We start from the raw sequence: 26,236 nt of genomic DNA on the forward strand, positions 1-26,236 counted from the left end.
ACCGGTTCCATTTTTCTCAAAACCATTCAAAATCGATTTAGTTCTAGTTTTCATTTTTCTAACATCGGACCGAACCGGACCGGATTGTTTCATATAATATATATAATTATATATAAAATAAATTTATATTATATGATAAATTACTAATTAATATAATATTAAATTTTAAAATTCTATATAAATAACTATATATTATTACTATAGTTTACTGTATTAGTAGTTATACTAATACTATATCACTGTATATTATAATATACTATAATATATCACTATATTATATATTATAATATATCACTATAGTCTATAATATAATATATCACTATAGTCTATAATATAATATATCACTATAGTCTATAATATAATTATAATATATATTATAATATACTATAATATATTATCACTATATTATTATATACTATATAATATACAAAAAAAATTGGACCTAACTAGTTTGGAATCAATAAAACTAGAAGTACCGATTTAAGGATGTAACCATTGCGATATTAGTTTTTCAAATCTCAAAACCAGTACTTACTGATTCGATTATAAAATATATCCAAAACTGGCTAGAGTTGGACAGATTTTATCCCTAATTAAAGAACTGCATAATATATTTATCAACCAATAAAATGGACAGAGGTATCATATAATGACATAACTTGATTGCAGCACACCAAACACACTTTCACCTACTTTTTTTTTTGAAAAATTATACTCACCATCTTCACACCACACACCACATATAATTTTTTAATTTTTTTTTTCTCTTACAAAATATGTAGTGTATGGATGATAAATAGAAGAACACAATTAGTTTAAAAAGAATAAACCAAAAAAAAAAAAAAAGGATAAGAATAAGTGTGGTGTATAATATGCGGAGATGATAGTTATCATTTCACTACTTCTAAAATATTGGTAAATAAAGAAAATTAAAAAAAAATTGTTAATGGATAAAATGCATGGCGAATGATTATTCAAAACTTCTAAAATAGTGATTGCTTGTAATTTAAACTTCTAAGTAACATAAAACAGATTCATATAGAAAATGAATCATCACATTGAATCAAGAATGGATAGATTTGTATAGTGAGCTCCCTCCAGAGAGAATGACCTTATTCAAGGTTATAAATATCAATTTGGTTCAAGAAGTATTTGATTAATTAAATTATATTCTCTAACATTCTTCATTATGGGCAAGATCAAATAGGCCTCGTTTGGATAACTATCTCAACACATTTCATTCAATTTCACCTTATTTTATCTCATTTTCTTCTCAAACATCACTCAAATATAAATACTTTTCAATTTCAAATCTCAACTTTTTTATTTCATCTAATCATTACAACTTTTCTAAATTTACAAATAAAATACAAAAAATAATTCAATTTTTTCAAATCCCAAAACAAATATAATATTCTAACAATATTTTAATTTTATAATATTTTTATTCAACTTTATCTCTCTTATTTTTCAAAATCCAATAAAACATATTAAATTAAATCATTTTATTACTATTCACAAATTATTTCATTACTATTTACTAATTTGCCATCTCAACATCTAAATAAGGCCTAAGAGTAGTAAAGCCTAGAGTAGAAAATGTAACATTTTTAATTATGAGGTAGAAATTGTTCTGATACAGTTATTAATCAATATTTATTTAAAAAATTTGATCATATAGATAAGAGTGAATTTAAATTATTTGAACCATATAACAAATAAACTAATATATTATAAAGTATTATGCTGGATACATTCTTAAATATATAAATTTTAGATACTATTTTTGAAAAAAGTTGGGGTGTATCCTTAAACAAATAAATTCTCTTATAAGTCCAATATTTATTTATATTTTTTAATGAGAATACATAGAACTTACATATTTTAAGATCGTAAATATAATTTCTTTATTATAAAATAATGAATTTAATAATTTTGAACTATATTCTCTAACACAAGCTATGGTGGAAGATTCAGCATATTAATCTTAAAAAATGGACCAAAGAAAAAGGGACCATCTCCTAACATCATCCAATCTCAGCCATGACTGTTGTGTAACAGTTTATTGTGGTATCCTATTTTTTTTTATTCATTGAATTGAGTTTAAAAATTGACCATAACAGAGGTGAGGATGACATAGATGAACCTAACCCCCAACTATAACCAGTCCCAACCCCATGCCAAAATAAATATTTTTAATTTCTTATTTGATTTTTTTATTTTACAAATAAAATCTCTACCTACACATTCATAAATTCTCGAGCCCACTTAATAATCATGATAATAATAATGATAAAATTTTCGTCAAAAAAGTTTTTTATTATTAATTTATTATTATGAGATCAATGCTATTTTTTACGATAGATTTAATTGTTTTAGTTATATTTATTGATGTGATATGATTAGTTTATAAAATTATTAAAATTAGAATAAGCACCACTTTTTAAAAAGGCTTTTTTTGTTTCAAACAAAAGGGAATTGAGTTTGATGGATAGAGCTGGGTACGTGATAGGTCGGAAGAGGAAGGGTTGGTCGACAACACCACCCAACTCACAGTCAAGACAATGCCAACCTCCTAGAAAATTGATTCATTCATGATGTAATGTCTGGTTTTTAATATTTCGTGTTTGCTTGGTTTGGTTTGGTTTTTGCCCCCCAATGGTGATTTTAAGACATTCAAGACTTTGAGGAAGAGGAGCATGTTTAACTAGAGTTGGTAGCTGGGAACTACTACAGCTAGAAGAAATGAAAGGAGCGTTGTGGCAGTAGCTGTGGGCAGGTACCACGTGCAGCTCTCATTAAATTCTGTATAGCTTAAAGGACCTCCGATCCCCACCCAGTCCTGTCCAAAACCAAACCTACCTCTCTTTCTCTGCATTCCTTTTATCACTACTGCCCCGATCATCGTATGAACGTACAAACCCACTCATTCTTGGCTTGTATTTGTTCACAATGCTTCATACCCAGAAAGCAATTTGAAGCAACTTGATCCCAGCTCCCTCGCTTTCCAGCTTCTGTTCCTCTTATCCAAGGTCTGTGATTCGTTTCTTCTTTGCCTTTGACTCTTATCTAAGAATTGTCTTTGTCTGATTCGGGTATTTGCTTTTTTCTTTTATAATATTAATGTTTCGGGCAGAAAAGATAGTTAATTGGAGTTTTGAATTGGTTATGGAAGGCTTGGAGGTTGTACTTTTGTGGGTACCTGGTTTGGCGTGAATTTGGGAATCTAATTTGCACCTTTTTGAGGTTTTAGGTGGTTCGAAATACGTGCTTTATCTTTTGGGCAGTGCTCTTTTCGTTGCAAGTGGTATTTATGCAATATTCTTAAGGCTGTCTTTGGTTGCTGAAAAGTGGAACTGGATAGTACAATTCATGGACCAACGGATTTCTATCGGACAAATCAGGAATATTTCCATTTTACTTAAAACAGTAATCAGTTGGAACACTCCACATCAGTCAATTATCTGCAACCAAAAGCAGTCTTCATTCACTAACGCAATTCCTTAGATTAATTCATTTGCAACATGTAGTTTAGTATTAGTTAATTAGCCCATATTTAAAATAAGGCAATTATGGAATGCCTAGTAAGGATTGGACTGGCTTTTGAACGTTCTTCAAAGTTACTTGCATAGGTTTCTTGAAGAATAAAGTGAACTAGATAAACTCAATTTGTCTGTTAAATTTTCAATCCCCTAAACCGTTGCTTATATAATCTCTGGCAGGGCAGCATGTCTGAATCCCAAAGGATACCCACAATGGCTGGTGCTGGGCATGGCAACGGTTACATAAATGGGGTAGTTTCTATCAGGAGCCCTGCTACAATATCTGAAGTCGACAAATTCTGCTATGCTCTTGGAGGAAAGAAGCCTATACATAGTATTTTAATTGCAAACAATGGAATGGCTGCTGTCAAGTTTATGCGTAGTGTTAGGACATGGGCTTATGAAACATTTGGCACAGAGAAGGCAATCCTGTTGGTGGCCATGGCTACTCCAGAGGACATGAGAATAAATGCAGAGCATATAAGAATCGCCGATAAGTTTGTGGAAGTTCCTGGTGGGACAAATAATAATAACTATGCCAATGTGCAGCTCATTGTAGAGGTGTCACTCATATACCCTGGCCGTCCTGATACTTACAATTATTTGAATAATTCTGGAACTGACATTAACCTTTTATTTATTCCCTGATAAATTGTAATTCTTCATTACCCAGATGGCTGAGATAACACATGTTGATGCAGTTTGGCCTGGTTGGGGCCATGCATCTGAGAACCCTGAGCTACCAGATGCATTGAATGCAAAGGGAATCATATTTCTTGGGCCTCCATCAACATCTATGGCAGCATTGGGGGATAAGATTGGTTCATCATTGATTGCTCAAGCAGCCGAAGTGCCCACCCTTGCATGGAGTGGCTCCCATGTAAACCTATGTCTCTTTAGTACGGAAGCCCTATTATTTATGTGCAAGGTCATTATACATCTAATATAAAAAAATTTGTGATCCAGGTGAAAGTCCCACCAGAAAGTTGCTTGGTGACAATTCCAGATGAAATATACAGGGAAGCATGTGTTTATACAACAGAGGAAGCAATTGCAAGTTGCCAAGTTGTTGGTTACCCTGCAATGATAAAGGCATCTTGGGGTGGTGGTGGTAAAGGCATAAGAAAGGTTCGCTTCAGGCATGCCGATGTTGCATCCTTCTAACAATCTATATAATCCTCTGTAGTTAATATTCTGTCATAATATATGGACTATATTGACATGATGAATGTAATAAAATGGAATAAGTAAAGTCAGTTAGTCATGGATCATATCAAGGAGATTGCTTGGACTGCCTACTTGCCTTATTTACAAAGTAAATCATATGTTCATATGAATTTTCTAGGTTCATAACGATGATGAAGTTAGGGCATTATTCAAGCAAGTTCAGGGTGAAGTTCCGGGCTCACCCATATTCATAATGAAGGTTGCTTCACAGGTTAGATCATCTACTGTATTTTGATTTTACCGGCCAGAGATGCCAAACTCTAGATTGTATTCTGATAGTCCATTTGGTGACTTGTAATTAGAGCCGGCATTTAGAAGTCCAGTTACTCTGTGATCAGTATGGAAATGTTGCAGCTTTGCATAGTCGCGATTGCAGTGTTCAGAGGCGGCATCAGAAGGTAGGCTCATTCGTTATGTAAATTTAGACTTGCTTATTTGGTAGCAAATGGCTTTCTTTTTTTCCATATTACAACCATTATATTTTCATGAATTGCTGTTAATTTATGTCTCTCTTCATATTCTTTCTCCTAACTTTTCTCATGTGTTGCATCATCCTTGAGATCTAATTTGGACATCTATGTTGAACAGATTATTGAGGAGGGTCCAATTACTGTAGCTCCTTTAGAAACAGTAAAAAAGCTTGAGCAGGCAGCTAGAAGGTTAGCTAAATGTGTAAACTATATTGGAGCAGCTACAGTTGAGTATCTCTACAGTATGGACTCTGGCGAGTACTATTTCTTAGAGCTCAACCCTCGGTTGCAGGTATGTGATATTTGCTCTAACCTTAATTCTAGTCTTTGCAATGCTCATTTAGTTGTCATTCTTATGAATTCTTTATATGCTCCTTTTGATTTTGTTTGTTCGAGTTCTATTCTGAAAAAGATCATTGGGGTGTGGACCTGCAGTAGATGTAAAGGCACTGTGTGCCTTCAGTTAGTTAGCAAACAATTTAAAGTCTTTGGCGGAAGAACCTCTGACAAAAGATTTAAGTTGCTTAACATAGTAAGAGTTTCAGCTAGATGTTTAAAGCACAGGCAGGATGTACTGGTGACTGTTATTAACAAGCACATCATAATGTTCTATGGATTAATCCCGATATAGGTGGAGCACCCTGTCACTGAGTGGATAGCTGAAATCAATCTACCGGCAGCTCAAATTGCAGTTGGGATGGGTATCCCTCTCTGGCAGATTCCTGGTATGATCTTACTGTATATTATAGTTTTTTTAAGCTCTTTTTCCCTTTTGATAAGTAAAAAAAAAAAAAAAAAGATGAACTCTTTATCTTCACCATCAACTTTTAATGTTTTACCTTCCATGTTTATGTGCCTTGATTAGAGATCAGGCGATTTTATGGAATGGAATATGGTGGAGGATATGATGCTTGGAGGAAAACGTCTACTCTTGCCATCCCATTTGATTTTGATAAGGCAGAATCTACAAGACCAAAAGGTCATTGTGTAGCTGTTCGAGTAACAAGTGAGGACCCAGATGATGGTTTTAAGCCTACAAGTGGGAAAGTACAGGTTAGCCGACAAGGATTAGCTGTCTCACTTTTGGTGTTTCTTTTCCTTATGTTATAAACCTATATTGACTTATACTGTGTAGCAAGAGATATATGGTGTTTAATTTAATGTTGATTGGGTTATGCCCAAAAGGGTGAGAGAGTTGTTGGTAGGCTAAAGAGAACAGTAGGGGCATGGTAATATTTTGGAAGTGTGAAGATTGGCTCCTTTATGTTTAATGTGATGCATTTGGAGGGAGAAAAATGCACAAACGTTTTAAGATAGGGCCTCATGGTAGAACTGAAAAAGAATGTCCTCAACTCCCTTTGTAAACGGATAGCAGCTCACGACAATCTGCTTTATCTAGCTTTTCAGATTTCTTGAATTTATCTTTTTTCTCTTTCTTCCGAATAGGGGTTCTCTTTTATGCTTTCTGTGTACTGGGATTGTGCCCCTCTAATCTTTTTAGTGAAATGAAATTACTTATCAAGAAGTTACACACTTTGTTCAGGAGCTGAGTTTTAAAAGCAAGCCAAATGTGTGGGCATACTTCTCTGTTAAGGTAATTAATTGTCTGATTTTATTTGGACTTTGCTTTGAAGTTGAAGACTGAATTGTGTTAGACATCCTGATTTTCAGTCTGGAGGAGGAATCCATGAATTCTCAGATTCTCAGTTCGGTAAGTATTATGAAATGAATACTGCAAATTTGATAACTTGGATTGGGCAAATAATAATAAAAAGTATCTCCTAATTAATTTAAATTACTCAGCATCTGATTCTCCACTCTGCATGAGCAATTCCTCCCCCTTAAAGGCCATTATGTTGCAAAAGCTGTTCTATGGCTTATGAAATACCTGCAAAATGAGTGTTTCCTTAGATATCTTTTAACAGTGTTAATTTTGATTCATTACTGTTGTATTTAGGAATGAATCAACTTATAACCAACGAAGATATCATTTGTGTCATATCTCAGGACACATTTTTGCATTTGGAGAGTCCAGAGCTCTAGCTATTGCAAATATGGTGCTTGGTCTGAAGGAGATCCAAATTCGAGGAGAGATTCGTACCAATGTTGATTATACAATTGATCTTTTGCATGTAAACCTCTCACTTGTTAACTATCCAATCCTATCTATTTTCTAAAGTGGAAAAACATAAGTAGAAAGAAATACAAACTGACAATGTACAAATGTTGTGCAGGCCTCAGATTACAGAGATAATAAAATCCACACTGGCTGGTTGGACAGCAGAATTGCCATGCGAGTTAGAGCAGAAAGGCCACCTTGGTATCTCTCCGTTGTTGGAGGGGCTTTGTTTGTAAGCAAACTTTCTTTTTTGACAAGTAATACAAGATTTTGTTCCCAAGAAATAGGCATAAGCCCAAGTACAGAAGACGTATACAAAGGAAATACCTACTACTTTCCAAAAATGAAAGGAAAACTAAAACAGATTCTGGAAATGATCTTCCATTACAAAAGCTTTAGGCCACAAACTCAAAAGTACTACAGAAAAAATCCCTAAGTTCTCCCAATGAACGTTCTTTGTCTTCGAAGCATCTCCTATTCCTTTCAAGCCATAGGCACCACATGAGACATGAAGGAATCATCTTCCAAACATGAACAGCATTCTTGCTACCCTTCAAATCCTTCCACCCTACCAATAAATCCACCACTTCCTTGGGCATTACCCTAAGTAAACCAGTCCGATTCAAAACCTCATTCCACAATAACCTGGCCACTTCACAATGAAGAAAGAGGTGATTAACAGATTCCCCATCCTTCTTGCACATGACACACCAATCAACAATGTACATACCTCTCCTTCTAAGATTTTCAGTTGTCAAAACTTTGCCCAAGGATACTACCCAACAGCAAAAAGCAACCTTGGAAGGAACTTTCACTTTCCATATGTTTTTCCAGGGAAATTCACAACTCCTGTGACTGGTTAATATTCTGTAAAAAGAGGAGACTGAGAACTTAGAATTTCCTGCAGGAATCCACAGCATGCTGTCCTCCCTACCTAGCATCAACTTTGAACCATAAAGTCTTTCCAGAAAAGCCTTAACATCATCCACTTCCCAGTCATTAACATCCCTGATAAAGATAACATTCCACTGAATATTATTGTCAATGCAACAGAAAGACTTTCCTACAGCTGCATTTTGATCCCTTGCAACTCTGAAAAGAGAGAGAAAGTCCAGCTTAAGTGAAGAATCCCCACACCACAAGTCATGCCAGAAAAGTATCCTCTTCCCATCTCCCACCTTCAATCTAATATGATTTGAAAAAAAACCCCATCCTTTTCTAATGAACTTCCACAAACTCACCCCATACGCACCACTAGTATCTTTAGAACACCAACCTCCCCACAAATTACCATATTTTACATCAATAACATTTTTCCACAAGGCATTACTTTCCAAGTGGTATCTCCAAAGCCATTTCCCGAGTAATGCTCTATTAAACAATTTTAAATTTTTTATCCCCAACCCACCACAATCAATCGGTTGACAAACCTTCTTCCAACTAATTAAATGAAACTTTTTTTCAACTCCTTTACCACCCCATAAAAAATTTCGAAATTAACTCTCAATTCTTCTTTCAACCCTTGCTGGCAACGGAAAAAGAGATAAGAAATAAGTGGGAAGGTTAGACAAAATACTTTTTATTAGAGTTAGTCTTCCCCCCTTTGACAAGTTGATCATTTTCCAACCAGCTAACCTCATTTCCATTTTCTCAATCACCCCATCCCACATACTAACAGAGTTAAAAGAAGCCCCCAAAGGAAGCCCAAGGTACCTCATAGGTAGTGAAGAAATTTTGCACCCCAAAATATTTGCCAAGTCTGAAATAGTCTGAACAGAACCCACAAGAACGACTTCAGATTTCGATAAATTAACTCTTAACCCCAAAACAGCTTTAAAACACAGCAAAAGTGCTCTTAAAACACGTAGATTGTCAGAATCGGGCTCACTAAGAATCAAAGTATCATTAGCAAATAATAAGTGTGAGACCTTTAAACTACTCCGTACCTCATTACCCACCACAAAGCTGGACAGGAAAATTACCATCCATGGCCTTCTCAATCATTCTACTCAAGGCATCCATAATCATAACAACAAGAAAGGCGGAGATGGGATCACCTTGCCTCAAATCACGTGAGCTACTAAAGAAACCAACCTGTTCTCCATTCACCAAAATAGAAAATTTCGAAGTGGACACACAATGCTTCATCCACAAACACCATTTATCACCAAAACCATATCTCCTCAGCAAATAATCAAGGAAATCCCAGCACACATGGTCATAAGCCTTTTCCATGTCCAATTTGATTAAAATACCAGCTTTCTCCATTTTAATTCTACTCTCCAAGCATTCATTTGCAATTAAAACAGAGTCTAAAATTTGTCTTCCCCTTACAAAGGCATTTTGTGATTTTAAAATTATCCTCTCCATCACCCTGCTCAAACGGTTGGCCAGCACCTTAGAAATGATTTTATACACTCCATTCATCAATCTAATAGGCCGAAAATCTCTCATCTCCACAGCCCCCCCAACCTTTTGCGGAATAAGTGCAATGAAAGTCGCATTAAAACTCTTCTCAAACCTCATATACGAATGAAACTCAACAAACACCTTCAGAATATCTTCTCTAACTATGTCCCAGCATGGTTGAAAAAACGCCAAAGAGAATCCATTTGGACCTAGAGCCTTATCTCTATCCATACCTTTAACCACATTAAGTACTTCTTCTTCTTCAAACTATTTCTCCAACCAGTCTGCTTCAACCTGATCTATAGATTCGAAACCAAGTCTGACCAGTTTTGGTCTCCAAGAAAAATCTTCTGAAAACAGCTGCTGATAAAAATTCACTATGTGAGCCTTAATGTCTTCTTGATCCATGATAAGCCTGTCCCCAGCTCGAAGAACCTCAATCACATTATTTCTTCTATGAGAGTTCGCCATTTGATGAAATAATTTGGTGCACCTATCTCATTCCTTCAACCACAGCACCCTAGATTTCTGCCTCCACAAAATTTCCTCCATTAACGCTATATTTTCCAGTTCGGATGATCACACTTAGTTTCCTTTTTTATTTTCTGCTTTTCTTGAGGTGTTTTGTTATAGGATAAGCTCACCTATATTTTCTACCGTGTGCAACTCAGAAAGCATCTGCTAGCAGTGCGGCTGTGGTTTCAGACTATGTTGGTTATCTTGAAAAGGGGCAAATCCCACCCAAGGTATTAAGATAAATAATACCCTATTTTGGGTCCTAATTTTGGTGACTTGTTAATTTAATTCTTTTTCATGTTAATGTTTGCATATACTTGCAGCATATATCACTTGTCCACTCTCAAGTGTCCTTGAACATTGAAGGAAGCAAATATACGGTATGTATTCCAATGATGTCAATTCAATATAAAGGGCTCCTTATTTCACCAGCCTGATGGAAAACTGTTTCTAGATTGACATGGTTAGGAGGGGACCCGGAAGCTATAGGTTGAGAATGAATGAGTCAGAGATTGAAGCAGAGATACATACTCTACGTGATGGGGGTTTATTAATGCAGGCAAGTTTTTTCTCTAGAATTTTTGTAGTTTTTGCTACATTAATAGTTGCAGTCTTGCTTTTTGCTTTTTTTTTTTTTTTTTTTTTACCTATAAAAAAAAAAATATTTAGATGATATATATGGTAGGCAAAAATGAAGCCAATAAGGTATGTAAATTGTTATCATTTATTATTTCTGAATATAGTCACAACTTATAAACTTTGTCAATCAAAGTTGTACCATGTATCTGTCATTGTGTGTGTGGTTATTATGTCAAATATCCAGGCTGTACTATGTGTATGAACGTGCATGTGTGCACTCATGCGTTTGAGTACACGTGTGTGTGCGCTTGCCTTTGTTTGCACTTGTGTGAGTGCTTGTATTTATTGAGAAATGGTGAGGTGACAACTAAATAACAACTTGTATACAACTATGTAATGAAATAATATTTTTTTAAATTTTATTTTGACTTTTACTTTTGATTTGATTTGTTTAAATTTTTTAAAAAATATTATTATTTTAAAGTTGTCTATAAGTTGTGAATTGGTTTTTACCCCTATCACTACTCATACATATTAGTCTAAACTTGTGTGAATCATTAGAGTGGATCCTAATAACTTGCTTTGAAATTTATATTCACAGTTGCTTTTGCACAAAATGTTCGTGCCATTTGTCAGTTTCTGTAAATCTAACTCATCCACAAATGACACATCTTTCTCAAGTTTCATTGCTCATTTGATTCTGTTCATTTTTTGATTAGTTGTAAATATTAGCTTCTATTCAGAACGATCACTTTCATGTAAATCATCAGAGTGGATACTAGCTACTGTCTGTTCTGATGCATTTTAGAAAGATAAGTTAATTAGGTGTCAAACAATAGCACTTTTGCAGGTTTTATGATTGACTTATAGATTTTGTCAACAAGGTTTCTATAGGAGTACCATACAGATCTATCATTCTTGTGTCAATAAGTGAAAATTCCATGTTGACTTGAAAAGACTCATCACTATGTATAGGAGCGGCACTATGTATCGAGTTCATGGGTGAATCCATTAATATCGTGAAAGAAAAAGTATGTTTCTTATACTTAGCAAATCCAGAAACTCTTTTGATATTGTTCCTAGAACCTTTTATGTTATTCTAGTTTACTTAGGTGAAAGAAGATAAACATTACGTTAAGAATTTGGCTCTTTAAATTATTATCCGAAAATATCAGTGTGGTTGCTTGCTAAGTGTTTATGAATTGTGTATGTAACTGTGACTGGTAGTGTCAATTTTGTTACAGTTGGATGGAAACAGTCATGTTATATATGCAGAGGAAGAAGCAGCTGGAACTCGCCTTCTCATTGATGGACGGACTTGCTTACTTCAGGTTGCCCTGATTTTCGTCTTTCCTTGTGTCCTACCTTTCTTTTCTCTTTCCCCGGCTTGATGAGACTAGTTGTCAAAATTGGTTGTATTCAGAATGATCACGATCCATCCAAGTTAGTAGCAGAGACACCATGCAAGCTACTGAGGTATCTGGTTGTTGATGGTAGTCATATTGATGCTGACACACCATATGCAGAGGTTGAGGTTATGAAGATGTGCATGCCTCTTCTTTCACCGGCTTCTGGAGTTATCCACTTCAAAATGTCAGAAGGTCAAGCAATGCAGGTACATTATCTTCAACATTAGGCGTGAAATATTTGATTTTGACATATGTTAAGAAGTCAAATTTTTTTGTAGGCTGGTGAACTTATAGCTAGGCTTGATCTAGATGATCCCTCGGCTGTAAGAAAAGCAGAACCTTTCCATGGGAGCTTCCCAATTCTGGGGCCTCCAACTGCAATTTCTGGTAAGGTTCATCAGAGGTGTGCTGCAAGTCTAAACGCAGCCCAAATGATTCTTGCGGGCTATGAACACAACATAGGTGAAGTAAGTACTCTATTACCAATTCCCCTCATGACTTAAGAGCTTTGAGCAATATTATGAACCTTATTAAATTTGACTGGAGACCAGTCTTATCAAAAGTTTTACCATCTCAGGTGGTGCAAAACTTGCTCAACTGCCTTGATAGTCCTGAACTACCTTTCCTTCAATGGCAAGAGTGCTTGGCGGTTCTGGCAAACCGTCTCCCGAAAGATCTTAAGAATGAGGTAATTAAATGTCTTGTAAATCTTCTCTAAAGTTTTATGGTCACTTAGTGACGCTAAAATAATATTTCAATCTGAATTGTCTTCACCCTTGTATAATTTTCAGCTGGATTCAAGATATAAGGAGTTCGAGGGGATTTCAAGCTCCCAAAATGTTGATTTTCCAGCAAAATTATTACGGCGTGTTCTTGAGGTGAGTTTCCTATTTCAAGTTTCCCATTTTAAGTGAATTTTATTTTCCTCAAACTTACAACAAAATAAATTTATATGCTTATTTTGCTGCAGGCCCATCTATCCTCCTGTTCTGATAAAGAAAAGGGAGCCCAAGAAAGGCTTGTTGAACCATTGATGAGTCTTGTGAAGTCCTATGAGGGTGGAAGAGAGAGTCATGCCCGTGTAATCGTTCAGTCACTTTTTGAGGAGTATTTGTATGTTGAAGAACTATTCAGTAACAACATCCAGGTAACTTTTTTTTTTTTTGATAAGTAAGATATAAACTTTATTGATGTGAATGAAATAGGCATATACCTAGTACACAGGAAGTATACAGTTGAACACCTAGATACATTCTACGAGTGTTAAACTAAAGATAGGAATTCATGTATATCATCCCCATTTAATACAATAGCTGAAAACCAAAGCAATAAAGTGTGCAGAAAATAATTCTTCAGCTCCAACATTGTTCGTTCCTTGTCTTTGAAGCAACGCATATTCCTTTCCATCCAAATACACCACATGATACACAACGGAATCATTCTCCAAACTGCTGCTACTTGAAGACTGCCCTGCAATTTTCTCCAACAACCCATCAGCTCCACCACTCTCCTAGGCATTACCCAAGCCACACCGACCTGTTGAAAAATCTCATCCCATAGCCCTCTTGCTATGTCACAATGTAGTAAGAGATGATCTACCGATTCTCCATTCTTTCTACACATGTAACACCAATCCAATACAATACATTCTCTTTTCCTCAAATTATCCGTGGTTAAGATCTTCCCAAGGGCGGCATTCCAAACAAAGAAAGCAACTCTAGAGGGCACTCGAGACCTCCAAATGTTCCTCCAAGGGAATGAGGTGTGATCCTGTGAAATCAGAATTTTATAATACGCTTTTACTGAGAATTTCTTATGATTCTGGAACCTCCATTTCAAGCTGTCTTGTTGCGCCATGGTAGACCCTAAAGAATGTAACAAGCTGAAAAAATCTGAAACCATAGATAATTCCCAATCATGAATATCTCTATTAAACAGAATATTCCACTGATGCGAACCATGAGCAAATAATCGCACTTCCGCCACAGAAACGTCCATGTTAACTGCGATACGATATAAAGCTGGAAACACCCTTTCCAATGCATGATCTCCACACCACACATCCCGCCAAAAACTGATTCGGTTACCCTCACCTGCGACAAAACGAATATGATTTACTAAAATAATCCACCCCTTCCTTATAAACTTCCATAGCCCCACTCCATGCCCCCCTCTCACTTCTTTAGAACACCAACCACCCCAATCAACTCCATGTTTAGCATCTATTATTTCCCTCCACAAAGAACCTTCTTCCATATGATATCGCCAAAGCCATTTCCCTAACAACACTTTATTAAAAGTTCTCAAATTACACACACCCAACCCCCCATACTCAACTGGAGAACATACTGTCTTCCAATTAACCAAATGAACTTTCTTCTCCTCCCCTAAGCCTCCCCATAAAAATGTCTTGAAGAGTTTCTCAATTCTATTCACTACCCCTGCAGGCATAGGAAAAAGGGATAAAAAATAAGTGGGAAGGTTTGTAAGGGTACTCTTGATAAGAGTGAGACGACCCCCTTTCGAAAGATATACCCTTTTCCATCCAGCTAACCTTTTCTCTATCTTTTCTACCACCCCATCCCATATAGCTCTACTCTTGAAAGTAGCACCTAGCGGAAGGCCCAGGTATTTCATTGGGAACGAGGACACCCTGCAACCCAGAAGACTTGCTAGATTGCGTATATTAGGGACCACCCCCACCGGAACCAACTCAGACTTGTCAAGATTCACCTTAAGCCCTGATACTGCTTCAAAACAAAGTAATAATGCACGCAAAGTTTGGACCTGACTCCTATCCGCTTCGCAAAACAACAGTGTCGTCTGCGAAAAGAAGATGTGAAATGATACAAGAGCTACCAGAGCCATTTCCCACCTGAAAACCAGATAAAAAACCCCCACTAACAGTAGCCTGCAACATCTTGCTCAACGCCTCCATAACTATGACAAAAAGAAAGGGAGATAATGGATCACCCTGTCGCAAACCCCTCGAACTATAAAAAAAACCTGCAGGAGTGCCATTAACTAGCACTGAAAACCGGGCCGTTGAAATGCAAAAACGCATCCAAGAAATCCACCTATCTCCGAAGCCACACCTCTTCAATAAATACAAAAGGAAATCCCAGTTCACATGGTCATAAGCCTTCTCCATATCTAGCTTGCAAAGAATACCTGGACTTCCCTCCCTCAACCTAGCATCCAAACACTCATTTGCAATGAGCACCGAATTAAGAATATATCTCCCCTGAATAAAAGCATTCTGGGGCTTGGAGATAATATTTTCCAGTACTAGACTGAGCCGATTAGCAAGGACCTTTGAAATAATCTTATAGACACTGCTAATCAAACTTATTGGGCGAAAATCCTCAATATTCGACGCCCCATATTTCTTTGGAATGAGTGCGATAAAAGTCGCATTAGGTGATTTTTCAAACTTTTGATAAGCATGAAATTCACTGAACACCCGCAAGACATCACCTTTCACCACATCCCAACAAGTTTGGAAGAAACCCATTGAGAAACCATCCGGACCCGGCGCTTTGTCCTTAGCCATACCAGATATGACCTTGAAAATCTCATCTTCCACAAAAGGTCTCTCCAATACACTCACAAGCTGCGGATCAATTGCCTCAAACGGTAAGTCATCAAGCTTCGGCCTCCAAGTTACTGGTTCGGTAAGCAGAGTCTCATAATAATGTGCAATGTGACTTTCTAGATCAGCCGAAGAAGATAGCACCTGTGTACCTGAATGTAACGACTCAATCGCATTATTGCGTCGATGAGAATTAGCCATTTTGTGAAAAAACTTCGTACACCTATCACCCTCTTTCAACCAGAGGGCTCTGGATTTTTGACGCTATGAAGTCTCTTCTAACAGCAAAACCCTTTCCAACTATGCCACAACCGTCACTTTTCTCAATAACTCCTCCTCCGAGGCCCTTCCCAATAATTCCTTACCCTCCAACTCCTGCAACTCCTCCAACAAAATAGACTTTTGATTGTCAATGTGACCAAAAACTTCTAAGTTCCATTTCTTCAGGTCTTGCTTTAGAGCCTTCATCTTACCTGCAAGAATAAAACTCGGAGTGCCACTAAACTGGTATGAAGTCCACCAAGTTCTCACCATCTCTACAAACCCGTTCACCTTAAGCCACATATTCTCAAACTTGAAATACCGGCGACCCCCTTGAATGCCACCACAATCTAAGAGGATGGGAAAATGGTCTGAGCTGACTCTAGCTAACCTTTTCTGGCTAACTTCTGGATAGTGAGCTTCCCATAACGGCGAGACAAGAAATCTATCCAATTTCGACCAAGCACGGCCATTAGACCAAGTATACTCACCACCCACCAAAGGGAGGTCCATAAGATCCATATCAAAGATGAACTCAGAGAATTCCGCCATGGCCAAAGTGTGTCGATGATGCCCCGATTGTTCACTAGGAAAACGAGTAATGTTAAAATCACCCCCCATACACTACGGCACATCCCATGAAGAGTGTATTCCCGCCAACTCCTCCCACAACCGTCGTCTATCTCTATCTATGTTAGGACCATAAGACCCTGCAAAAGCCCAAATCCACCCATCGCTCACCTTTTTGAATAACACCGAAACCGAAAACTCTCCAATACACTCCTCAATCGCCTCAACCACTCTTTTATCCCACATTAATAATACTCCACCTGATGCTCCCTGAGAGGCCAAGTAGGACCAACCCATATAAGAACATCCCCAAATACTACGCACAAAACTTCTATCAATAAAACCCAACTTTGTTTCTTGCAAGCATATCACATCTCCCTTCCATAGTCTCAATAGAGCTTTGATCCGAAGGCGTTTTTCCCTATCATTGAGACCCCTTACATTCCAAAAAACGATCTTAGGCTTCATTAAAACTTAACTTACCCCTCCCTTTTGATCTAACCCTTCCACTACTCCCCTCCTGGACATCATAATTGATGGAGCATGTTAAGCGTTTAAGTTCCCTATCTTGTTTTGAAGCTGATTTCGAACGGCTAGCTTCAATAGCCACTAGAAGGGCCATAAATTGTTCCTCATAACCTCCAAAAGAGACCTCGAAAATTTTCTGTAACTCCTCTACCTTTTTAAAAATCTAATTCATCGAACAACTCCCATAATCACTGGGAGGGAGTGTACATAAAGGAGTAAGAGCCCCCTCTTCCCCAACACTGTTCTTGGGAATCACCGAAACATCCAGCTTATTTGTTTCACCATTTACAACCATATTATTAAGAGGAGACTCATCCCCAGAAAATAACTCAGCAGATCTACTCATCACCAAAAGTGGAAGACCACTCTGAACCACATCACTGTCCCGCAAAAACATCTCACCGCAAAGAGACATCTCTCTATCCATCAAACCAGACTGCTCGTGCCCCACTTCTGGAGCTTCGTCCACCACACAAAGTTCCGAGAATCCATTCTCCAACAATATCTTTGGAGACGATGACGCAGACGCACACGCTAACGACAGAAACTCCCCCTCCTCTACCTCTTCCCGTCGGACCTCCTTCGCCGTCTCACCTGAGTGGTCGTCCGAGTGTGTCGGCAGCTTCTGTGCCGGCAGGGTTGCCGATAATGCATTTATCGGCCCCACAGAAGCAACATGACCCTGGTCCGAAATCTCGGATCCGAGTCGGATCTCCTTTCCCATCTCACCAGAGGGGTCGACCGAGGTTGTCGGCAACTTTTGTGCCGACAGGGTTGCCGGTAATGAACTTATCGGCGCCGCTCTCTGTCCCTGGTCCGATATCACGGATCCGAGACCCTTCCCTGACCCGACTGTCTCCACTGCCCTCCAGGCCTTCACAGGGCCTGATGCTTGACCCTTGCCCAAGCCCATTGTTCTGCCCAGACCCATGCTAGGCCCACCATTTCGGCCCACCACCTCCTTACCCTTAACGCAGCGTTTTAGATGATTTATTTCATCTAACACAAAGCCGATCTTCTCCTCCAATCCCGTTAACATCTTCAAAATGCTTTCCTCATTTAGCCCCACCAAACTGCTTTCTGCTACACCATGCCGCTGCACGTCCTCAGATATGGTTACACCTGACACCACGTCTAACGCAGCACGATACGGTATCTTCTTCAGCACCTCACTATACGACCTTGCACCTCCTGCCCACGATGATGGAGCACCTCCCTCACCTTTGTTCTTCTTTGCAGCAACTATCTGGATATCAGCCATCTCCATTAAAATATTAGCAAGCTTCTTCCATCCCTCCCCCTTCCTTCCTTCCGGAATCACAAGCAATCCTCTTCTCTTATCACAACCAAATTCTAAAATGGAGATGAAACTACCATTAAAGTTACGTCCCTTCCTCACTATTATCACAGTGTCTCCTTTTCTACGAGTTCGCAGAAACTCCTGAGTACCCACTGTTACTGCACAATCCTTCACCATAGAACCCAGCCAACCCAGAGTTTCCCAATCCACTGAAATGTATTTCACACCACGATGACTACTTTCTATAATCCTCCACCACTTTGCATTCTCCTTTCTAAACTCAAACAACTTCTGATCAATAAAAACCTCCTTGCACAACCCCATCTAAACCAACCCACAGACAATACAAACCTAACGATTCAGAGAATACACTAATCCCCTCAAGAGGGAAAAGCCATTGATGAATCACTACCAACTGGAGTAAAAGACAAAAACTGTACGGAGAGAAAAATAGAGAGAGAAAAACTTTGTTCACAATGAAGCTACACATACATCCAGGTAACTCTGCATCATGGAACATAAATTGTTTTTCTTGGCCCAATAGTGCATTTATCTTTGCTGCATATTGGGGATTGTCAATGCCAATCTTATATGGCCTGCTATGAATACGCCAGGCTTTAATTGATGGATTAGAATTAGAATTTTGATGCTTGTAATTGTTTTCTTCCTCTTCTCTTCTAGAGTGTCTTTCTTATACATCTTTTCCCAACATGAATTTTGTTTTTGATGGAATTCTGGTTTTCCATCTATACATGAAAAAGAACCCTAAATTGCTGTCTCCATCTTATCATTTATGCTAGACTACCAAAACATGTTCAATGGCCATTTAGAATACTATGTGTGTCAATTCCCTCATTTTATTTTTGCATTACTCCATCAGTATGTATATTTCACTGCACTCTTGTACTTCAAGACAAACTTAACTACTGTGCCTCAATCCAACTTTAGAAGGGTTTCAAGATTAAAAAACATAAAATTCCAATCATGAAGTTGCTTTCAAGACCATTAGGAAGAAGAAAAGAGGGGGTATGGAAAAAAAGAAAAAAAATAGAAAAATAGAAAGAGGTGGCTGAGGAAATGGTGGATCATCCACCTCCACATCTGGGGCACTTTAAGAAGGTGGCTTTTAGAAGACAATTATTCAACGTTCTTCACTCGTTGTTGCTGTTCTCGATCCTTTCTTTCTGCCCCTAATAAATTTGCCATATAACCCTTAAACTAAAAATTAATTCTCATAAAGCCAAAAGTTTCAGGAACTTTGGGATGATTGCACAAACATGAATGTTTGTTTTATAAATGTCTTGTTCAGGCTGATGTAATTGAACGTCTACGACTTCAATATAAGAAAGATCTTTTGAAGGTTTTGGACATCGTGCTTTCTCATCAGGTACTAATTATAACACACTCAGTTGGCTTGTCCTTGTCTATTTTAATTTTCCCCAAAAAATATTTGTGATATGACTGCATTTCTTTGCTTGCAGGGAATCAGGAGTAAAAATAAGCTGATACTGCTACTCATGGAACAGCTGGTTTACCCTAATCCTGCTCCATACCGGGATATACTAATCCGATTCTCTGTACTAAACCATACAAATTATTCTGAGGTTGGCCTTTGCATAGAGTTACTCAAGCATTAATTGTTAACTCCAAGATTTTTTTCTATGTTTTTTACCTGTTAGATTGTGAACAATTACTCTTACTCTGCCATGGGGAGAGGATATGTTGTTTTCTCTTGATTTATCTTGCCCTTTCGTCATTTCGCGGTGATCAGTTTTTATTTCCATTTCAAGTAATTTCATTATTAACATCTAAACAAAGTCCTTAAACCCAGTTTATTTATGCAGTTGGCACTAAAGGCAAGTCAACTGCTGGAACAAACTAAATTGAGCGAACTTCGTTCCAGCATGGCTAGAAGTCTTTCTGAATTAGAGATGTTTACTGAGGATGGTGAAAGTATGGATACTCCCAAGAGGAAAAGTGCCATTGATGAAAGAATGGAGGATCTTGTGAGTGCTCCTTTGGCAGTTGAAGATGCCCTTGTAGGTCTCTTTGATCACAGTGATCACACCCTTCAAAGGCGGGTTGTGGAGACTTATGTTCGTAGGCTATACCAGGTGTGACTCAAGATCTCGTAATTTTCTGATTATTTTTAATTTTTTAATGATTTGGTTTTTTTAACTCTTATCTCTGTCATCAGCCCTATCTTGTAAAGGGGAGCGTAAGGATGCAGTGGCACAGATCTGGTCTTATTGCTTCATGGGAGTTTTTTGAAGAGCGTATTGAGAGGAAAAATGGGAACAAAGATAAACTGTCTGAACAACCACTAGTTGAGAAACACAGCGAGAGAAAATGGGGAGCCATGGTCATTATTAAGTCACTTCAATTTCTTCCATCAATTATTAGTGCTGCACTGAGAGAAACAACCCACAACCTTCACGAATCAATCCCAAATGGATCAGTAGAACCAGCTAGCTTTGGGAATATGATGCATATTGCGTTGGTTGGAATCAACAATCAAATGAGTTTACTTCAGGATAGGTAGTGTAGCACCCTCTATACTCACATTAAATTATGTTACATTAAAGGATAAAATCAATTTATTTATGTCATATAGAAGCTGGAAGTTTATTTAGGATTTATCGGCTTGCATTAATGAGTTCAGTAAAAATCTTATGTAATCTCATTTTATTGGAATTGAATTTATATGTAATCTCAACCACTGGACATTCCCATCTTGGATAACAAGAAATGGCTTTAAGTTATTTTCTTTTTTGGTTTTCCTTCTTTTCTATGATTTCTTCCTTCTCTATTCCCCTTTATTCTTCCCCTTTCTTTCTCCACATCAAACGTATGCCAGATTGTTTGAGTTTCAGATTGTCAGTCTAATGATCAGAACCTTAATTTATAATAACACCCCTTCTAAACCAGAGTTATCCTTTGATGCTTTACAGTGGTGACGAAGACCAGGCTCAAGAGAGAATTAACAAGTTGGCAAAAATACTTAAAGAGAAAGAACTAGGCTCTAGCTTACATGCTGCAGGTGTTGGAGTAATAAGCTGTATCATACAGAGGGATGAAGGGCGAGCCCCAATGAGGCACTCCTTTCACTGGTCAGGAGAAAAGTTATATTATGAGGAGGAGCCTCTATTGCGTCATCTGGAACCTCCTTTGTCTATTTACCTGGAACTGGTTAGTAGATATATTGTTGAGTCCTCTGTATATGATTAAAAATGAATGTGAAAAGACATAATTTCACAAGCATCTTTCATCTGATAAATTATCAACATTTTTCTTGAGGCAGGATAAGCTTAAAGGTTACGACAATATACAGTATACCCCTTCCCGGGACCGTCAATGGCACTTGTATACCGTTATTGACAAGCCACTACCAATCCCAAGGATGTTCCTCAGAACGCTTGTAAGACAAGCCACATCAAATGAAGGGCTTACAGCATATCAACGGCTGGATGCTGCAACAACATGTAGCCAATGGAATATGTCTTTTACTTCGAGGAGCATTTTAAGGTCCTTAATGGCCGCAATGGAGGAGTTGGAACTTAATACACACAATACTACAGTCAAATCTGACCATACTCATATGTACCTTTATATTGTACGGGAGCAACAAATAGATGATCTTGTGCCTTATTCAAAGTAATTGTGATTATTTTCTTTTCAGTGGTTTTTCTTTCAGCATAAGATAGTGAGTTTCCTTTCTGGGGTCTTACCATAAGATATGGTTGTCAGGAGGGTTGACATAGATGCTGAGGAGGAAGAGAGTGCTGTTGAGGTAATCTTGAAGGAACTGGCACATGAAATTCATGCATCTGTTGGGGTAAGAATGCATAGATTAGGTGTTTGTGAGTGGGAAGTGAAGCTTTGGATGGCATCTTCCGGACTGGCAAATGGTGCTTGGCGGGTTGTGGTAACAAATGTGACCGGTCATACGTGCACTGTACATGTAAGTGTATTTATTAGTTATAGTTTATTTTCTTTAAAAAATAAACAATGTTTCCACCCAGCCACGCATTTTCAGCACAAAATATGCAAAGGTTTGTTTTGCAAGATTGCTAGAAAGTAAACTAGCTATTGGCCCATTACCCATACAGGTGTCAGTAATAAGCATCAGAGGTCAAACTCGGATTGAACATAGATATTTAGTCTTACTAATTTGTCAACTATCTACAAACTATTAAGAAGTGATTAATGAAGAAATCTAGGGTTGGCACTAATAGCAAGAATTTGAAAATGCCAATACGTTGTCTTTTATGTTCTAAGATTGTATATTGGTGATGTCTCATCATCAACTGAATGGTGCAGATGTACATCATTTTCAATTTATGTTTGTCATGCTAGAGCTGGTTTAAGACTGTTTTAAAGGCTCTGGCAATCAATCCGTTTACTTTTTGGATGAATTGAAGACAAGTATGAAAGATGAAGATAGACGAGGGACAGAATTTAGTGATGTGTATAAAAGGTAGTTAATGGTAGTTTGGGTCTTTCCTGAGTGTCAATGGTCCAGGAAATAATATTTTGTGTAGTAATACCCATATAGGAGAGGTACAAAGTTTGCAGTGTTAGTAACTTTAATGGCACTTGACGTGTTTTCCTACTATAAATTAATATCTAGGTTGGTTCTTTCTAAATTATCGTTATATTATTGTTTGATACAATATTCAGACATATCGGGAACTAGAGGATACCGGCACACACAGAGTGGTCTACCATTCAATCTCTGGTTTGGGTCTGCTGCATGGGGTGCTGGTCAATGCACAATATCAGTCTTTGGGAGTTCTTGATAGGAAACGTCTTTTGGCCAGGAGAAGCAACACCACTTATTGCTATGATTTTCCACTGGTGAGGACTATGCTATGAATATGCTACAATTTCAGTCTCTCTCTCTCTCTCTCTCATTGCAAATACATAGAGATGCAGTTTAAATTTTTACCTGAGGAGATGTTTTTCTGTAGGCATTTGAGACGGCCTTGGAGCAGTCATGGGCAGTCACATATCCAGGCACCAGGAAGCCCAAGGATAAAGATCTTCTAAAAGTCATGGAGCTCAAATTTGCTGACCAAGAAGGTGCCTGGGGTACTCCTCTTGTTCCTGTGCAGCGTCCACCTGCATTCAATGATGTTGGCATGGTAGCCTGGTTCATGGAACTGTCTACTCCTGAATTCCCTTCTGGAAGGACGATTCTTGTGGTAACAAATGATGTGACCTTCAAAGCTGGTTCTTTTGGCCCAAAAGAGGATGCATTCTTCCTTGCAGTAACTGATCTTGCTTGCAGTAAGAAACTCCCATTAATTTATTTGGCAGCAAACTCTGGTGCCCGTATTGGGGTAGCTGATGAAGTCAAAGCCTGCTTTAAAGTTGGTTGGTCTGATGAATCAAGCCCAGAGCGTGGTTTTCAATATGTATATTTAACCCCACATGATTATGCTCGGATTGGATCATCTGTAATAGCACATGAAATAAAGCTGGTAAATGGGGAAACCAGATGGGTTATAGATACCATTGTAGGGAAGGAGGATGGCCTGGGGGTTGAGAACTTAACTGGCAGTGGGGCCATTGCTGGCGCATATTCAAGGGCATACAAGGAAACGTTTACCTTAACATATGTGACTGGCCGTACTGTTGGGATAGGTGCTTATCTAGCTCGGCTTGGGATGCGGTGCATACAGAGGCTGGATCAGCCCATAATTTTAACTGGTTTCTCTGCACTAAACAAACTTCTTGGCCGGGAAGTATACAGCTCCCACATGCAACTTGGTGGACCTAAAATTATGGCAACTAATGGGGTTGTTCATCTAACAGTTTCAGATGATCTTGAAGGGATATCAGCTATCTTGAAGTGGCTTAGCTATATCCCTTCCCACATAGGTGGTGCACTTCCCATTCTTAATCCCTCAGATCCTCCAGAAAGATCTGTTGAGTACCTCCCTGAAAACTCGTGCGATCCTCGTGGTGCCATTGGTGGTGCATTGGATAGTAGTGGAAAGTGGATGGGAGGTATTTTTGATAAGGGCAGCTTTGTTGAGACGCTAGAAGGCTGGGCAAGAACAGTTGTTACAGGAAGAGCGAAGCTTGGAGGAATCCCCGTGGGGATAGTTGCTGTTGAAACACAGACAGTCATGCAAGTTATCCCTGCAGACCCAGGCCAGCTTGATTCGCATGAGAGAGTTGTCCCTCAGGCGGGGCAGGTATGGTTTCCTGATTCTGCAACCAAGACAGCCCAAGCATTGTTGGATTTCAACAGAGAAGAGCTCCCACTTTTCATTCTTGCCAACTGGAGAGGCTTTTCAGGCGGGCAGAGGGATCTTTTTGAAGGAATCCTTCAGGCTGGATCAACCATTGTTGAGAATCTTAGAACATACAAGCAGCCTGTTTTTGTATATATCCCAATGATGGGCGAGCTCCGTGGTGGGGCATGGGTGGTTGTGGACAGTCGGATCAATTCAGATCACATTGAAATGTATGCTGACCGAACAGCTAAAGGTAATGTCCTCGAACCTGAAGGAATGATCGAGATCAAGTTCAGAACTAAGGAGCTGCTAGAGTGCATGGGTAGGCTTGATCAACAGCTAATCAATCTGAAGGCAAAAAACCAGGAAGCCAGGAGCAGTGGAGCTCATGGGTTGGTTGAATCTCTACAGCAGCTGATACGAGCCCGTGAGAAGCAACTTTTGCCTGTGTACATCCAGATAGCCACCAGATTTGCTGAACTACATGATACTTCCCTAAGGATGGCTGCAAAAGGGGTCATTAGAGAAGTTGTGGACTGGGCTAATTCTCGTTATTTCTTCTACCGGAGATTGCGAAGGAAAATTGCCGAAGAGTCGCTGATCAAGACTGTAACGGATGCTGCTGGTGACCAACTGTCACATCAATCTGCAATGGACTTGATCAAGAGCTGGTTTTTGGACTCTAATATTGCAGGAGGCAGAGAAGATGCTTGGGTAAGTGATGAAGCTTTCTACAAATGGAAGGATGATCTAAGTAATTATGAGGATAAACTGAAGCTGCTAAGGGTCCAGAGGGTATCGCGTCAATTAACAAATATTGGCGATTCAATTTCAGATTTGCAAGCCCTACCTCAAGGTCTTGCAGCCCTTCTAAGCAAGGTAAGCCAATAAACAAAAGTCTCTTGTTTCCAAAGCATCCACGTATATATCATATGGAACCTGAGGTGATTGTTTGAATGATATGCAGGTGGAGGCAGCAACTCGAGCACAATTAGTTGATGAACTTCGCAAGGTGCTTGGTTAAAAAAGTTGTGCTTTACAGGTGATTATTATATTCTTGCACTTTTGCTGCTTCAAACCCAGTTACATCTTGATTATTTGATGTGATGATTGTCAGCCTTTATTAGATTTTAGAATCCATCTGCTACTTTCCTACCCTACAGGTAAACGATTTTGTTGGCTGTATGGAACTTCACCACAAATCGAAGATGGCAGAGCTCTAGGTACCAGTTTCATTTGTTGGCAGTGTAAATTTTATTAAGTCTGTTTTGTTAAATGTAGCCAAGCATATATTCCTATAGCTAGAGGAGGACCAGCTTAGCAGGTTCAGTATAATTGGTTTCCTGCATGTCTGATCTGCCTTAGCTTTTAATATTTAAATATTTTTGTATTTATCCAATCCATTGTTCTACATTTCAAATAATGAAGGACTCGTGAGAAAATAATGACACACGAGAATCTTAGTTACT

The 26,236-nt window shown here is 38.3% G+C and overlaps 1 protein-coding gene across 2 annotated transcripts; it reads left to right on the forward strand.

Moving 5' to 3' along the window:
• The first annotated feature begins 2,523 nt into the window (after positions 1 to 2,523).
• On the forward strand, positions 2,524 to 26,236 carry LOC109012459 (acetyl-CoA carboxylase 1-like). 2 transcript variants are annotated; one of them, XM_018994102.2, is made up of 33 exons: positions 2,524 to 3,032; positions 3,723 to 4,103; positions 4,216 to 4,422; positions 4,509 to 4,670; positions 4,888 to 4,980; positions 5,072 to 5,167; positions 5,358 to 5,531; positions 5,871 to 5,964; positions 6,105 to 6,292; positions 6,783 to 6,833; positions 6,911 to 6,950; positions 7,247 to 7,371; positions 7,474 to 7,590; positions 10,439 to 10,513; positions 10,607 to 10,663; positions 10,738 to 10,842; positions 12,107 to 12,193; positions 12,286 to 12,477; positions 12,550 to 12,738; positions 12,849 to 12,959; positions 13,063 to 13,149; positions 13,242 to 13,418; positions 19,832 to 19,909; positions 20,004 to 20,126; positions 20,367 to 20,636; positions 20,720 to 21,060; positions 21,474 to 21,711; positions 21,824 to 22,176; positions 22,270 to 22,483; positions 23,203 to 23,379; positions 23,493 to 25,646; positions 25,735 to 25,809; positions 25,931 to 26,236. In XM_018994102.2, exons 2-32 carry the CDS (start codon positions 3,729 to 3,731, stop codon positions 25,789 to 25,791), a joined length of 6,807 nt encoding a protein of 2,268 aa, XP_018849647.1. In that variant the 5' UTR covers positions 2,524 to 3,032; positions 3,723 to 3,728; the 3' UTR covers positions 25,792 to 25,809; positions 25,931 to 26,236. The 2 variants fall into 2 exon arrangements, with proteins under 2 accessions (XP_018849647.1, XP_018849648.1); XM_018994103.2 differs by having other exon boundaries at positions 3,728 to 4,103.

Source organism: Juglans regia, chromosome 16, assembly GCF_001411555.2.
Source record: "Juglans regia cultivar Chandler chromosome 16, Walnut 2.0, whole genome shotgun sequence".
Taxonomy (NCBI): Eukaryota; Viridiplantae; Streptophyta; class Magnoliopsida; order Fagales; family Juglandaceae; genus Juglans; species Juglans regia.

Bases quoted from the DNA above. Each gene is read 5' to 3' on its own strand.
- LOC109012459 (XM_018994102.2), top strand. From the start codon at position 3,729: ATGTCTGAATCCCAAAGGATACCCACAATGGCTGGTGCTGGGCATGGC. The intron at 6,834-6,910 runs GTAATTAATTGT...CCTGATTTTCAG, and splicing joins GGGCATACTTCTCTGTTAAG to TCTGGAGGAGGAATCCATGA. The intron at 12,478-12,549 runs GTACATTATCTT...ATTTTTTTGTAG, and splicing joins CAGAAGGTCAAGCAATGCAG to GCTGGTGAACTTATAGCTAG.